At 28.2% G+C, this 17,261-nt stretch overlaps 1 protein-coding gene across 1 annotated transcript in view; it reads right to left on the bottom strand.

The window, feature by feature from the left end:
* LOC147073813 (kazrin-like) overlaps window positions 1-17,261 on the bottom strand; it is a 66,666-nt gene that overhangs the window by 11,689 nt on the left and 37,716 nt on the right. The window contains exon 5 of the mRNA XM_085944695.1: window positions 15,634-15,778. Coding sequence (XP_085800821.1) covers window positions 15,634-15,778 — 145 coding nt within the window. The remainder of the gene's footprint in view (window positions 1-15,633; window positions 15,779-17,261) is intronic.

Here is a 17,261-nt window from a genome sequence, read left to right as displayed (position 1 = left end):
TTTTTGAAAATAGAACTTTTACATCTTTACCAGTGATAAAGTTTGTTACTGCTGTTAAACGTAGATTTCGCGCGTAAAGTTTTACACGGCTAACAATGTGTCACATTTTATATGGCTATAAAGTGGAGTTACTAAAACAATACAAGTATTATTGAAGGTCATCGTAAAACCGGGGATTTAGTGTTTATTGTAATAACTCCAATCGTTTGCAAAATAATAAAATATTTTGACCAACGACTGTTAGTTAATCCGGAAAAATATTATTTTCAGTTTCAGTAGACACGGTCTAATAAATAATTAGTGAATTATTTTAAATAACAGTTATCTAAAAGCACGGTGTCTATCTTAGTGCCTGTGAAATCGAGTAATACGTAAAATTTAGTTTTCAATGATGGAATATAGAAAAAACGTTTTTTATAAGTTACAGTAATTACATACGTCGTCTTTCTTCTTTCGACCATGTCCGATCCTAATAGGATCATATGGGCCTCCACACAGAGTGGAGGTTTGTATTGACAGATTTTTGTTTTTTTTTTTACGAGAAATGGATGTCAGCCACTTGCTCAACCTACGAGTATTAGGTCCATACTCTGACTCATACACAAATTGAAAAACAATATGTGTACTAGCCAGACCCAGGATTCGAACCTGGGACCCTCGACTCTATAGGCTGGCATTTAAGCCACTCGGCCATCGTGGGTGTCGTCTTTAATCATCTATTATTCTGATCTGTCAAACTGGGTAATAAAAAGAAAACGTATATATTACTATGATTAATAGATGGTCACCAGTGGCGTGCAGTCCATAGATGCTGTAGATATGCATCATGTCCAAAAATATTACTTAGATACATTACAATATAATTATATTATACACATACGAATTGCGCAATAATTGTATCATAAATTATTGTACATTATTATACGTCGTCTTCTAATAGTTATAGAATATAATAAATATAGGTTACTCAAGACTTTTACGAGTGCTTGCTATTTATCGTATTTCACTAGTTCTTAATACCACGTATCGTATTATTTCATCGGCTAATCGCCATGATTCAATTGGTTACAAAAACGTTAAATTTATAATTTGTATTTTTGACAGCATCCCCACAATCAAATACTATCGCACGCCACTGATGGTCGACGATAAGTGTTGTCATTAGATCATGTTTAGAAGAAAAGAAGAAGATAAATCTTACCATTAATAAATATGTTATATTCAGCACTATGTAGGTACCTACGCACACTTGTAAACGAAACCAGAAACATGCATACGGGAATGGTCCTAGAAAACTATGCATATTCCTAAGGCGTCAAGTTAAATAGTTAATAGCTATTAAGTTAAAAATGCTATCTGAATTCCGAATAGATTATCTTAATAATGAATCCTTCGCGGTCCAAGTTTTATTTTAGGACGAATGTTTCTATGCTTTTTTTAATTTGGGTAATTGTCACCATATCTTGAGTACCAATGGAATCAAATGCTAATAATCTTTAATTTTTATTAGTATCTATATTAAATTTAATATAATGTAGCATTGTATTTAAAAAAATCTGATTATTAGGTAAGTAATATCTAAAAATTAAAACCGTACTTAAAATAGGTATATATACTAATCGTGTATTCGCAATAAACTGAACACAAAACAATAAAATTGTTTTTAGAATGAGTTTTCCTTAAATTTCTCTTACAACCAATTCGCGACGACCATCTAAGAAGGATTTATTGGAATAGAGAAAGAGTATATTATTATATTATAGGTAAGACATATACTTTAAAGTTTGAGCAGACAAGGGTAGACTACACCTTACAGAGATAAGCTGGGATCAACTCAAACGATGGTGGAAAATCGAAAATAATAATGTGTTTACCAGTGTACATAAAGTATACATAGAAAAATGATAGTCCGCATTGGAGTCACTCACACAAACAAACAAGTTGTTGGGAAAAACGCGTTTTCAGGATAGAAAAATTAAGAATTAAATAGAAAATTCTCAACCACATATATTATTAGGCAAGACGAGTACATACGTATCAACGAGTAAACCTTATCTCTAACCGAATACGACTGCATGGAGTATGACACCAAATCACATTTAATATTATTTATTGGTTTTACATTCTATAAGTCTATGGGGCATTTGTTATTAGGTGAAAGTTATTTGATTTATGTTGTTTCAATGTTTCTTATATCTCCTTAATTTGAATTTTACGCACTGGCGATTCTCAAATTATTTATATTATAATTAACTTTAACACATATCTATTCTGTGTGATTGTGAAATTATGAATGGTTTATGAATGATAATGAAGGAATAGCGATGTAAATAATAGTTTTTTTTTACATTATTACTATAGAAAAAAATACAAGAATGTGCATCAGACTGAATTATGTGCACTACACATCTTATAAAGAATATACGAGAGCTCTACAATCCTATTTTACGATAATATAATATTCAAGGTTTTACTGGTCATTTAAAATAATGATATAAGTTTATATATATAATTTTGAAATTATCAAAATATTATATTGACAATTGCCAGGCGAATTTTCGAGTTATGGGAACCGCCCCATAGGATTATTATATTCATAATTCATTCATACATAATATATTCAGATACTTTGATTATGACGTATCAATAATGAATGATGTAGTTTAATCGATTGTATGTTTGACTCAAAATAAATCAACGCATTAAGAGCGCCTGAATATTATAAGCTTGCCTGTAAATACATTCATAAAAAGAAGATCAATGATTAATTATCTTAGTGTATTAGATATAATTATTTTATAACCAACCAGAAAAGCCTATTTGAATGGATTTATGCAAAAATGAACTAAATCTACTCAGTTTTTTGAGAGCTACATATTAGTAAACGCAGATTTGCCAATTATCGTAGGTATACCTGCCACACGTTTGGTGAATTAGATATGCAAAAAATGTGAAGAAAACAAATCAATGCAAGTAAATTAATTGTATATTTATTTTCTTTATTAACTATACAATCCAGTGTAGATTGTGGTAATTTTTAATGAAGTTTGGGAACTGTTAAAATATAATTATATTTACTATTAATTGAATCATTTAAAAATCGGATTCCAAAAGGAAAGAAAAATAATTCATACTCACGTGTAGATAGTTAAATTTTGCATAACTCCACATTTATTATACAAATATTGTAATAGGTATATAAAAATAAAGAAAAGATAAACATTTATAGAATAATATTATAGTATGTTAATTACCATTTTCGTTAGCTGATAAGATGTCAATATTGAATAAGGGATACGGTTTATTTGTGTAAATGAAAACATGTTTGCAAAATTAAAACAATTTTTATAAAATTGATTTAATCAAAATCAAGGATGAACATTTATAATAATAATGTAACAGAGATTCATTTTCTTAGTCGACTGAAAATATGTGACGAAAATACACGCTAACAGTTTATACCAATTTGAGTAATATAAATGTCGATTGAAAGAATTTTTTTTTTTTATTAAAAAGCACACACCTAATAATTATTATTCATATTTTATAATAATTATATACATCATTATGTTATACATTGTATTATTAATAATAATATACGTTATTTTATTAGTATTCGAAGTGGTACTCCCCCTTAATAATAATTAAGCATATTATGTGGCTACATAAAAATAATTATTATGTTTTTAATTAAATTCCTGATGCGAATACATTGACTAATATTACATAATATATTATAAACAAAAATGCAATAACGGATATCAATTAATTATCTAAATTAAATAATTATAACTGTAAAATTCAACATTATATAACTTTACTGTACACTGACGTGCACGAAAAAAATGCTTTCAAAACAGAATTCTCACAGTTAAAAATATTTTCCATTTTAACACGAGAAATAACATTGATTCACAAAAAACTGTTTGAATGAACTTATACTTAATTTTTTTTATTATTATTATAATTAGCTTTAACTTAATTTGAAAACATAATATATAGCGAACGCATTGATTATGTATCTTATGAAAAGAGCATTATTTGTATGAATTTCTGTGTAAAGAAATAGTAGATAATAATAATATGTAAAAAACATTATCACAAAAATCTATTGAATCATTGCTACAGGATTAACGACTAACTTATGAACGAATATAATTAAGGTGTACGTATAGTGATATATATATATATATATATATATATATATATATATGTTATTGTAGGGATAAATTAACAAAAAAAATGCATAATATTTGCTAATACTAGGTACATTAAATATAAATAAAATCTGGAAAAAAGTATAGTTATATAATAAATACTATTATGACACGCGTAATTTTATCAGGCGTCTATTACAATGATAATTATAGTACTTCATGTAAATGTTTGAAAAAATCATGCAAGATCTCGATCGATAAAAATTACGTAATCAATTTTTTTTATCTGCATTATTATGTAACGACATAAATGTTGAGAGTAATATCATAATTCCAACTTCAGTTTTTAATAAAAGGCTCAGAGCCTTACCATTAATACTGATTCTACCGAACATTGGATACTTCCGTAGAAAAAAACGACAATAAGTAATTAGTATTTCATTTAGATACATCAAAATGATCTGATTTTAATGCAGTATTGATGAAAAAAACTTTACGAATATTTTACTTAAGTATCTATAAAATAATATATTAATAAAAAGTAGCCTGTTTGTAATAGAAGCAATTCGTCTGGCATTTGAAAATAATTTACCGTAGGTATACTAGTTATTTGAAATTATTGTAATATATAATAATTACGACAAAATTGAAATTACTAATTTAACTCTACGGAAGCAATTAAAGGATAAATCAATGAGTTAGTGAAGCGGTCGGCAACCTATGGATCGCATGCCACTAGGTGTCACGCAAAAAGTTTGCGGTGGCACGGCCTAGACTTTAAGGAAGTGTCTGCTTAACGGTTTACTATGAAAGAAGACGTCTATTACACTATACTTATTTAAAGAAAGACAACGCTCGTCCACAGTGGTCGATGCATTGAAAAAATAAAAACTCAAATCATGATTGTTTCCAGGCGTAGACGTTCCACAGACAAATTTTAATTTTGTCAGAAGTGAGAAAAACAGTTAAAAACTTCTTTTCATCATTTTAAAAGTATTTTCCTTTATTAAAATAATATGTAGAATGGGTCATCAATTCTTTTGAAATAAACGAAAATACACACTTGACATCAACAGTGGAAGAAAATTTAATGGAATTAATAAAATCGATCCTATGCACAAAGCTTGATTTTATGAGCTGGATTTTATATTCATATTAATAAAGTAGATATATTAATAATTTATGTGCGTGATTTTTATTTGGTACACCACCAGGTAAAAAAAATTGGTAGATACTGCTAAGTAATGATGATTAATTAATTATTAAATGAATTTAATCAAGATATTTTTATTTTAAAATTTTAATTTTAATTTCAATTTAACATTTTTTTCTTAATATAGTTTGATTTCAGTAGCACGGTGAGTGTCAACTACTACTTGTCTAATATAAGGTGGTACTTCAGTGTAATATGTGGGTTGCCGACCACTTGTTTAGTGCACGGGTGTTGTATGCCTTTGTTAGTTTTTTTTTTGTTTGGAAAAGCGTTATGCAGACGCGTGTTTTACATATAATAACTTAATTTCGGTAAAAACTGGACATATTATATTATATTCTAATCCATCAAAATATAAAATGGCGTAGTTCTATTTTAAAGTCATTAATTTGAATTTATAAATAGACAGGATTCATTGTATGCAATGTATGTACAATAGATAAATGTATACATCGTAGTATAAACATATTGGATCAAAACATTCTACATATTATCCGCTCCTGTAATTTTTAATATTACCTCTTACATATGAAGTTTTGTTATAAAACATATAGACAGCCACCGTACAACAACTACCGAGAAGATAGAAAGCACCATAAAGCAATGTTACAGAATACTATAGATAGTTATTGTTCTGAAAAAACACGTATTTGACTGTCTCTATATAATTTTAGTGGCAGGTTTCACAAATTTGCTCATTTTACAGACGGAATTTTATCAGAAATAATATGTTAAAGTGTGTACAAACTTGAGGCAGTAGCAGTATTGCCAACTGTAATTCATGAAAAATATGCCAAATAAGGTAAGAAAATTAGTTAGAAAATAATAGATTTTCCCAAGATAAAGAGTGAAAACTAGTATTTAAAATATGTCATTATTATCAACATTATTTTCATAAGATTAAAGACTGTAGAAGAATTTATTTTTCATAACTAATATATTATAAGTCGAACAACTAAAATTAATGCAGGTTGTGAATATTTAAAGTAGTGTATGTAACATTTATTTTATTAATAAGTCCTTGTCCAGATTGTGCGTGTCCCACCGCACTTTACGCTCGAGTACCAAAAATGTGCTCCGTCCATATAGCGCGTTCTATTTGGCAGTGAGCAAGCTAGGTGACGTAATTAATTTTTGAATTGGCATAAAAAACAAACGCAGTTGCAAGATAAAAGCCCAGCAACTCAATTGTGATACTCTATGAGATTTTGTATTTCGCGATAACTTGCAATATGTATTCTCTGTGACGTAAGTAATTCATTTTGGAATGGCTATAAACGTCGCGTTCTCGAGAGTCTCGCATTCGCTTGCGCTTGTCGCGCGACAGACGTTACGCCGTGCGTTCATGCACTTGGAGAACGCGCGACTTATTACGCGCGAGTAAAATCGTGCCATCTGGGCAAGGCCTAGCTCAGCAAGCTGATATTATGTAATATTCTAGCCTTTTGCGGGTGTTGCAAAACGCTGGATTTAACGCCATATGTCGAATGCGAATTGTGCAAAGTCTGGGCTGGGCCTAGTAAAAAATGTTGGAGATGGCAAGAAAAATGCTTAGTTGGGAACGCTGGGCAGAAGTTGTCACAATAGACTCGGCTCGTTGAATTGAAGCAAATATGGATATGCCTATTTGTGTTACCAAATGCTGCGACTATTATACGACCACATTTGCATAAATTCTACGGACCGTGTCAATTGTGGAAGTTTCTGTTCAAATATATACACATCTTTAAGTTGAATTTAGTATATTCGTAGAAATATTTACTAAAACAGATTTAGAGTATCATATTCACGGAAAATATAGTTATATTTTGTTTTTGAAAACTTTGAACAAGTATTGAGTTAATATTTTTGTATCCTTCATTGACTTTATGAGGATTTCGTATTTTTTCAAAATCAAAGTAATATTCATTCGATCAACGCGATAAATCGCATTACAGAAAAAAAATTGTGGATAGGTTACTTGGGTGACATGATCACAGAGGTAAAGATTACCCCATTCACTGTATGAAATTAAAAAAAGTGTTCAAAGAGTAAGTAATTGATTTTTTGATGACCCTGTCTATAGATCGCGAAGCACATTTTGAGAAACCATGGCCCAATAGAGAACAGTCGACATATCTTTTTTTATACATTCGATATAATTCAAGATTATTATAATTTAATATAACTACTTAATTAACTAGTTTAATTTGACACACGTGAAATATATATTATTTACATAATTCAAAAACTACACATTCGTACTAAACGCTAAGAGATTTTTTTATGTACATTTTAAAATAAATTGTTTCGTTAAAATATACATACTTCATAGTTTTATTTAAACTACGTTCACAAAACTTTGGCTAATGGACCAATTCGTATGATCTGAAGATGAGTAATTTTGAAACTGAACCTCGAATCATACGCTAAACTTTAAATTAAGATTACAAAAAAATAGCAGTTACAATCGATGAATTGAGAATGAAAGGGGTGAAAATTTATTGACATATACCTAAGTTAAAAAATAGTTAAGAGCAGTTTTAATAGAACAACGACAAGGTTCACACGTGTCACTGTTTTGTATGGAATGTATAATTAACTAGGCAAGTATATCTGTATAAAAACTGCTCTGAAGAAAAATATTTGGAAACTACTAACATGAAGTCGATTTACTCAACTTAGATGCAGATGGACCTCTTTAGCCCCCCCCAGCATCTCAATTATCAATGATAAAATACAATTAATTGTTAACGTTTTTATACAATACGTATACAGACAATTATTCCAAAAGAGTGCGTCGATGATCGTTAGTTTTAAATAAATACATAATAATAATGCGAGTATCTTATGCGTATTGTCAGATTAATTAAATAATGAGAATTACATTAAAGAATACCGAGCATGGATGCATTGCCTGAGATCAGCTAATACAAATATATAATAATGACACAGAAATATATTTTATAACGAATATGTTTTGTTTAGTGTATATATTAACAATAATAAATTGACTACATGCATTTATAGATCGAGTGACATTTTTTTTGAAAATTAATAGAATATGAATAGGTGTAGGTAACTATAAAATTGTATATTTTATGTATACAATCCACGCAATGGGAACATTACTTTACGACTATCTGGAAGTAATAATATGATCAATATTTTCTGTATTTTGATTGCATGTTTTAATAGTGTAATAATTGGGAAAGTTATGTACTCATACATATGAACTAAATTTATAAAAAAATATATATTATGACATAATTTCGCGTATAATAAAATGTATTAGTTCTTCTTTCGCAAATACTATTAAAATAGCTCAAGAAAGTATATTAAAGTTGGCCACACTGTTTCTTGTCTTGCCAGCCTGTAAATATGAATTTATTATCTTAATCTGGAGAACAATATAACGACTCTGATATGATAGAATTTTTAAGAATATGAATGATATGGCAATACTAACTATGCTTAATGAAAGTATTTGAAAATGGAATAAACGGAACGTATTTTAAATTTTGTGGAAGAATTGTCAGTTTATTTAGAATACGTCATGTAAAACATGTTAAATATATTTAAAAAAGAAATCGATTAATAAGATTGATATGGTTATAGTGAAGTTGTAATCAAGATATGTTTATTTTAATGGATATAAAAAAATGCTTTAACCGCGATATGAAGTTATAAATATTGTATATTTATAATGTTGGTACATAGCTGATATAAAATTGAGCCCTGATATATGAATATAACAATCGTTGTTATAAAACATTGATATATTGAAAAAAAAAACAAATATGTAATTCTCGGAGCTTTGTTATAAAATTTATTATTATTATATTGGTATATCGAAATACTTTGGGACGAATATCAAATTCAAAATAAACACAAATTAAGATTAAATATTTAGCCAGAAAGTTAAATAACAATTTTTATCGGAATTTGTGAAGTATTGTTGGAAATATTATTAAATGAATACTAGTAAAAAAACGGATTTAATATTTTTAATGGGATATAAATAACAATGGAATGCCTAATTTGTTTACAAAATAGTTTGAAATATTACAAAGTTGTCTGAGAAACGTAGAACTCAATATTACATCTAAGAATATATAAAAAGATAATAACAATTGATTGTGTAGGTACTACAATAAAATTATTTTTTTATGAATGATTTTTATGATTATCAAATTTAATTAAATCATTTAAAGATTGAATTTGAAAACCATAATGTTACGTTCTTTCAAGTTAAAACTTGCTGATTATGTATCTATCTTTTCCACACTTTAATGAAAAATAAATGAAAACGTGTACGTATATATTAATAAATAATTAAATAAAAGTAATAGGCCCTAGATCTCGTTAAAATACAAAGGTCCTAATAATTAATACTAAAAAACTTTCAATCGAATTATATTAGGTACCTACTATTTCTGACAAAAAGTATGATCCTACTATTTTCGTGCATGACCTTCATTTAGTCAATTAACTTAAAATAAACACTGAAATACAACACAACAACTATGTTACTGTAATGAAGTAATTACACAATATATTCTTTGTATTTTTTCATGTATTTTATTAAAAGATATTTTGAATTGATCTACAAACAAATGCATCGAAGAAGTAAGAAAAAAATGTGTTGTTATTTCATCAATGAAAAACACTAAGAAAACTATTACAATATTGTTATAACTGGATTACTTGCTATAGAAAATAACGAGATATAAAATATAATTATTATTTTTAGTGTTTCAGAGTTCTTGGAGAAGTTTGGAGTGTCGGAGTTGAAGTATCCATGATTTATCGGTGCTTGGAGGCCAGCGCAGAAGCTCTCGTCGCCTCTGCTTGGAGTTCCTCCATTTGACAGAATATTACGTACCTGTGAGGTCCCCAACACATCATTACTCGTTTAATATTGACATGATAATTATCATTATGTTTCATTGTTTATGGTCAGAAACCACTAAAATACACTTTATTAATGTTTGAAATTGTCTATTCGCAAAAAATCAAAACCCCTTTTATTATATTTTACCGACCGACGAGTTAATTTAATACGATATATCATTCTTATAATACATTTATAGACGTAATTTAAATTACTGCGAATGTGAAACTGTGTACTTATACAATTCGGAATTTGATTAAAAATTGTGGACTACCACATAAACGTCAACTCAATTGATATAAAAAATAGTAAATATCATTGTTAAATATTAATTTATATACTAAATCAAATCGATAACAATAGAACTGAAAACTAAAAATCATAGACAATAATATTAATATATTTTTAAGCAGAATGCAATGACGAAAAACAATAAGACGATTTGATTGAAACGACTGAAAATTGACGATTGAAACGATAAGATAATTATATTAAAAATAAATGTGTTATGCTGTGATTGTGCTGTGGTTTTCAGATTGTAAATATTAGTTTATCTCCATTTAAGATTATGTGATTTCTCGATTTATCTCGAAAATTAAGAAATATGTAATTTTTAAGAATTCTTGAGCAATTATTTTTAGTGGTCTTAATCGGAAAGAACTTTTCGTTTTGAATGTATTAGAAAATGCCTTCTGAAAATATCGAGTTGTTTTTTTTTTGGTATTTCATGAGTCTTAGAGATTGAATATTCAGTGTGCAGAAGTAGCAAGCATTCCTCGATTTTACTAGAACGTTGTTTACAATATTTTTTCGAGAAAAGAGAATTAAATTTTCTCGCGATTTTTATATGAATCTCGAGACGAGAAATTTTATACAACAGGCGATTTATAATATCAATCGTTAAATAAAGTAATACTATTACCTTTTTATTAAACCATATAGGTATGACATATTGATACGACGTACATTATTATTTATCATTTTAAAAGTTAAAAGAATATTATTTATTGTCAACGGCTGTGGTTCTACGGTTTTTAAAAAAAATCTGAAATTGACGCGACGATTGCCTACATTACGAAATAACTTTGTCGTCAAAAACATTCTGCAAGTTAAATGAACCGCCAAGCGAGGCGGGTAGTCGCGGATAATGTTTTCATTTACCGTCAAACAAAGCGACTACCACGCGAATAACGCTTTTGACAAATTTATTAGATTCTGTACATGTTAACTGTATTTCTCGCAAATTGCCTGTATATTGGATTTTACCGGCTTCTATTTAGAGGCACTTCTTTATTGCGTGAAAAATATACATGTTGTAATATTAATATACGTTTTAAACAGGTAAATTAAATTTTATAAGCATTAATCAGCCTTTATCTGAAGCCTAATCCAGATCAAGATACACCTGTCTGTGAAAAATTATATAAATAACTGTAAAAATCTGTCCCAACACAGATGCCCGCGTATAAATTTTTTTTTAAAACTAATGGACGTCAACGTTTGAAAAAAATATTGCTATCATATTAAATGTATTTTAGACAGTCGACGTCACGCTTTAATCAAGGCCACGCATCGCTACTTCCGATAAAACACTTAGTCCTTTCTCTCAAACATTCGTTTGTTAGTATTTTTGATTACATATTCCATTCTCGATGACAGTGGTGATGGGTGGAGTTAGGCTGTTAAGATTCGACATAAATAGTGCACACTAAACTTTGTCAGTCATACTTATTAAATTTGTTTTCATTGAACTAAGAATACAATTTGCAGATATTGCTGGTTAGGTTAGGTTAGTTTTAAAATTAAATTAAACCACTGGTTTACGGAATATAAAAAAACGTAGATGCTTTAATCAAAACTTTAAAATGTTTTTATACAAGAAATGTCTGTAAACAGTTTTTAATATATTAATGGACACAATATGTATCTTTGTCTGAAATAGGCTTTAGATTTCACATTGTAAACAAACCAAAATAATGTCATGGTGTGAAATATAAATGTCCTTAAAAATGTCATATACCTGAGTATCGAAAAAGTGAATGTACAATGTGTATTGATACAGTTTTATTCTGCATAAGTAACAAAACAGTTCTGGAAATTTTATATTGTTATGTAGGTACGATTGGTACACCAGTAATTAATTAAAAATAATTGAATTTTAAATACTGTTTAAAAAGAATGTATGTATTTTATTTACTTAAAATTGAATTCTGTCTACATTGCAATAAGGGTGATCGTTACAGATTTTTTCCAAATGTCTAGAACAGTTTCTGGAAAAGTACACATTTTTGTATCCAGTAGGTACATTATATCAATGGTAGAAAAAAAATAATTAATGTGAGAATACTTTAAAAATTAGGATGGTGAATAAAATGTATCCACCATGAATTGTTAATCAAACTATGTTTTTTTAAGATTTAGTGTTATTATGAAGTTTAACTGAAAAAAATGTTTTAGAAGATTCTACTGTTGATTTAATATTCAATATCTAAATAATTTATATCCACAGTTTTGTTTTTACTATCTAATAGCTATTATTCAAGTCAATATTTATTTATCTAAATGTATTACCTAGTTAAAAGCTAATTTTTTCAATCAAAATTCTGAATGTTTTATTGGGCGCTATTTCTAAAATTAAATTAAATTCATGTGAAATGTATGATTCCCATTTTAAAATGGCGAAACAAAAAATGGTTGAATCGAAAAATATGTAACTTTTGTTGTGTAATAATAAAAAATATTGCGTTGCATTAAGAATAATAAGGGAGTGAAAAAAATATGGAGTGATATTAATCATTCTTTTGAAATTTATTGTTCGAGGAAATGTGAATATGAATTTTTATTTATCGTTTAATAAAATGATACATTGCCGGCAACATGACAATATTTGACATAATATCACATATTATTATTTGAAAACAGCGTAAACAGAGTCGTATTTTAATAAAATGAAAGGTATTCGACAAAACAAATAATATACAAACTCCCAGTGGTATATCATATGTAAGTATCATAATACATTTTACGTAAATTATTGTATGCAGCTAACATACATATTAAACAATATGTAGTTAACTTTTTTTGAACATAATTAGATCAAAAATATTATATATAATTTGTTATTAAGACCCATTTATTGTCTCTGTAATTTAACTACACGATATGATTATGTCATATTCGACATTCGAAAAAGAAAATTAAATTCTGTTTTAAATTAATATTGTAGCATTTTTCATTCGATTGTTATTATAATATGCTAAGTATATTATAATGCATAGTAATTGTAAACATATTATGATTATTATGAATTTAATTCATTCAACAAGTAATTACTTCAATGATATTCGAGAGAATTAATTAATATGTATATTTTAAAGATGTATTATAATATGTTATTACGAGTTTAAGACACTAACAATATATTATTGGATGTCATGCAAAAATCAATGGCTATAGTTCTAATAGGGCTATAAATATCAGTTTATCTAAGACTAGTACCTAGTAACGATTTATAATGGTCGGCTTAAAATAAATAATACATTCATATATCAGTGGCGAAGGGTGGAGGTAGGCTGTTAAGATCCGACATAAATAGTGCACACTAAATCACTCATCCTTGTTTGTTTTCATTGAACTAAGAATACAATTTACAGATGGCGCTGGTTAGTTTTTAAATTTCAATTAAACCATGCCTAAACCAAACCATAATAGTTTAGGTATGCTATGGGCGGTTCGACAAAAATAGTGCACACTTTTTCGGTCATAGATATTTGTTTCTATTGAAGAATGAAGAATACATTATTACAGATGGTATTGGTTTGTTTTATTAAATTCATTAAACCCTTCCTAGGCCAAACCGTAATCAATATAAAATATACTTCTATCAATAAAATATCTAAGTTTAATGGCATAATATTAAATATTTTATAGATAAATGAATATTTTTTGACTATTATACTATGGTTTCGATTAGGCAGTGTTTAGTTTAATTTTAAAAACAAACAAATACTATCTACACACTGTAGTCTTCGTTCAATGAAAACAAATACGTTTGACTGGCAGAGTGTAGTATAAACTATTTATGTCAGATCTTAACAGTCAACCTCCACCCTTAGCCACTGTCATGTATTGCCCTTGACAGTAAAAATTCAAAACAACTGATTAAGTACATATTAACAAAATGAAATAATGTAAAAATTGTGTGTTGGTGAACCTGTAATAATTATATTTAAAAAAGTCAGTTTAAAGTTGATAATAATGTATGAAAAATAAAGAGGTTTTTGAAATGTGGCTTTATCGACAGATGCTATGAATATAGTGTGTCGATAAAGTTGTAGATGTAGAGATTCTTCGTGTAGTATATAAACACTGACAGTTCATTGGCAGTATAACAAGAAGAACACCAGAGTATTTAAACAAATATCATGAGCCATCACAATGCTTATCATGTACTGCAGAATTGGTCAAACATTGAGGATTAAAATCAAGATTATACTTGTGGATGTGGGAAATAAAGGAATAGAAATGATAATCATTATGTCTGCAATGTCCAGGATTGATGATATATATGATTTTCAACCTTCAATGATTACAAAGTAACCACAAGAAGATAAAAAAGAGTTGTGCACACTTACTGATTGTGTTCTTAAATTTTAATGTATCAATATAATAGTTCAACTATCCAAAGCTGATGTATCATTATATAGCTATTATATTTTGACATATTAGGTAGAAAATCAATCCGAAGATGTATAAAAAAAAAATTAAATTCTTGTTGCATATTTTACAACGTGTGTGATGTAAAAAATAGAAAAAATATTGCTTAAAATATCCAATAAAGTTAGTATCTATTTTTTACCACTGCTAAAGAAAATATCTTGCGTATTATTTCAACAATTATTAATTAATGAAGTCATCCAAATTGCTAAAATGTCTTCTAAAACCTTCCAATAAATCTTTTTCATGCTTTGCAAAATGTTACGTATTATTTGAAGGAGCCACTACAACAAGATAATAATATGCACGTACAATTTAATAATTATTTTTTCAGTGCTTCAACGCTATTGTCATTTGTTTTGTTTATCTGTCATATCATCATTTGAATTCAATATAATGTTTTTGAAATTGGAACTGTGTAGAAAACCGCTGCGCATTCCAGGTTTCAAAAAATGTAAAATGTAAAGTACTTGAACTGACATATTATAATACGTCAGCTTTGGAGTGGACATAGTTCTGAATGACCAAACATTACATTTTATACATATAGGTGATTATAGAACATCTGGGGTTTATACGTAAGTCATTTTATGTGTCACGATTGTTTTTTTGCATACTTCTTTATTACATAGGATCAAATATGTATTGATTAAAAATGGAAATGGATTTCTTACCGTGCCGGTAAAATTAATGCGTCCAGTTGCTGAGCAAGATGTCTTCTGATGATGGCTCGAGCCGGTGGCACTCCGAGAGCTGTTGCCATCGTGTCTCCAGTAAAGCTCGGCTCCAAGACTACTAATGCTCCATGTACTCCGCTATCTGGAAAGGGTTATAGGAACCGTCCAAGGACATCAATATGGGTATAAAAACAAAGACGGCGGCAATGTAATTTTTTGATGTTTAATAATTAACTTAGAAATAGTAAAATTTTGATGACAACAATATGGCAAAACTCCAAGCTACATAACATTACATAAATAACAAGTCTTAATTTGGGCTATCTATGTGAATTCATACAATGCTTCGAATGTTAGTAAAGCTCATCAATTCAAATATATCAAACTCAAGTTGCACGTGTTTATTGTCACATGGTGTCATGCATCAAAAAATAATATTATTACAGAATGCATTTTGCAAGACTGAAACTTACTACCTACATGATAAATTTAATTCAATGAAAAAAATAACAAACCGCTATCGGTATACAAACAACTATTTTCGTCGATGAATTTTTCGATTTAAAAAGAAAACATCGACTTAGTAATGATTTCACAGATAAATGTGTTTTTAATTATTGTAAACCGTAAATAAATACATTAAAATCAAGAAAATATGTTTCTGTGTATTAAAAATGGTATTTTATTTAGTTTGGTAAATTAATAATAAACCATTATGTGATGTGAAAACAAGAGTTTTTTTTAAAATTTATTTATCAGACAGGTGACTTAAAAAAAAGATTTTGCATAATAATTTTATACGCTTGTAGAAAATATTTTACAATTCCTGGCCTAGGGCGGCACATACTTTAACACGTTTCTGTAATATTAAACGTTGTTTTAATTATGTATAATCAACAAAAATATGCCTCTTAAAATACAACGTAAGTATTATGAAAAATATATCCCACAAACTTGAACATAGTATGAACATACCTATATATATATATTTAATCTAATACATTGTTTCCAAGTTTCGATCAATTTGTCAGTGTTTTAGAGACAGCATACAAATTACAACTTATAAGATGTCTTGTTCTCGTCATTAGTTATCGGAAGCAACAAGTAACTATTAATCTATTAATATGGCGGTAAAACTTTCCGTTCACGTACAAGGAAGCCCGTGTGTAAACTTAGTTTGGAGTCAAATGAAGCGCACATATTAATATATATTTATAATTACATCATATTGTTAAAACCGTGTATCGTACAAACTTATTTTAAATAACGTTGCTATTAATTACTAGTTTATAAGATTATTTTTATGGTAGTAATGAAGTTGGTCAATGTGAGGTTGTCATGAGTATTCGTATTCATACGATTTACCTGTCTTATAGAAGTTGTATAGTATACTATAAGTGACATGCAATCTATAAATGGACATTTTTTAAACACAGTCAAATTGCCAATTGACTCACTAAATTTATGAACACAATTACGTTAGTATATATTACTCTTTTGTACATGAATACAATGTCATAGATAGTTTAGTTTCGGTGTCATTATGTACTTGAGAATGTGCCTCTGCCAGATAAGAACAGAGTAGAGAATTCAGTATGATGGTGACTTATTGATAATGATACATC

The sequence above is a fragment of the Rhyacophila brunnea genome, unplaced genomic scaffold (genome assembly GCF_057557595.1).
Source record: "Rhyacophila brunnea isolate RB1 unplaced genomic scaffold, BYU_Rbru_1.0 scaffold_17, whole genome shotgun sequence".
NCBI classification, from domain to species: Eukaryota; Metazoa; Arthropoda; class Insecta; order Trichoptera; family Rhyacophilidae; genus Rhyacophila; species Rhyacophila brunnea.
Note: the sequence above shows the minus strand (reverse complement) of the source record. Positions and strands in the feature narration are given on the sequence as shown.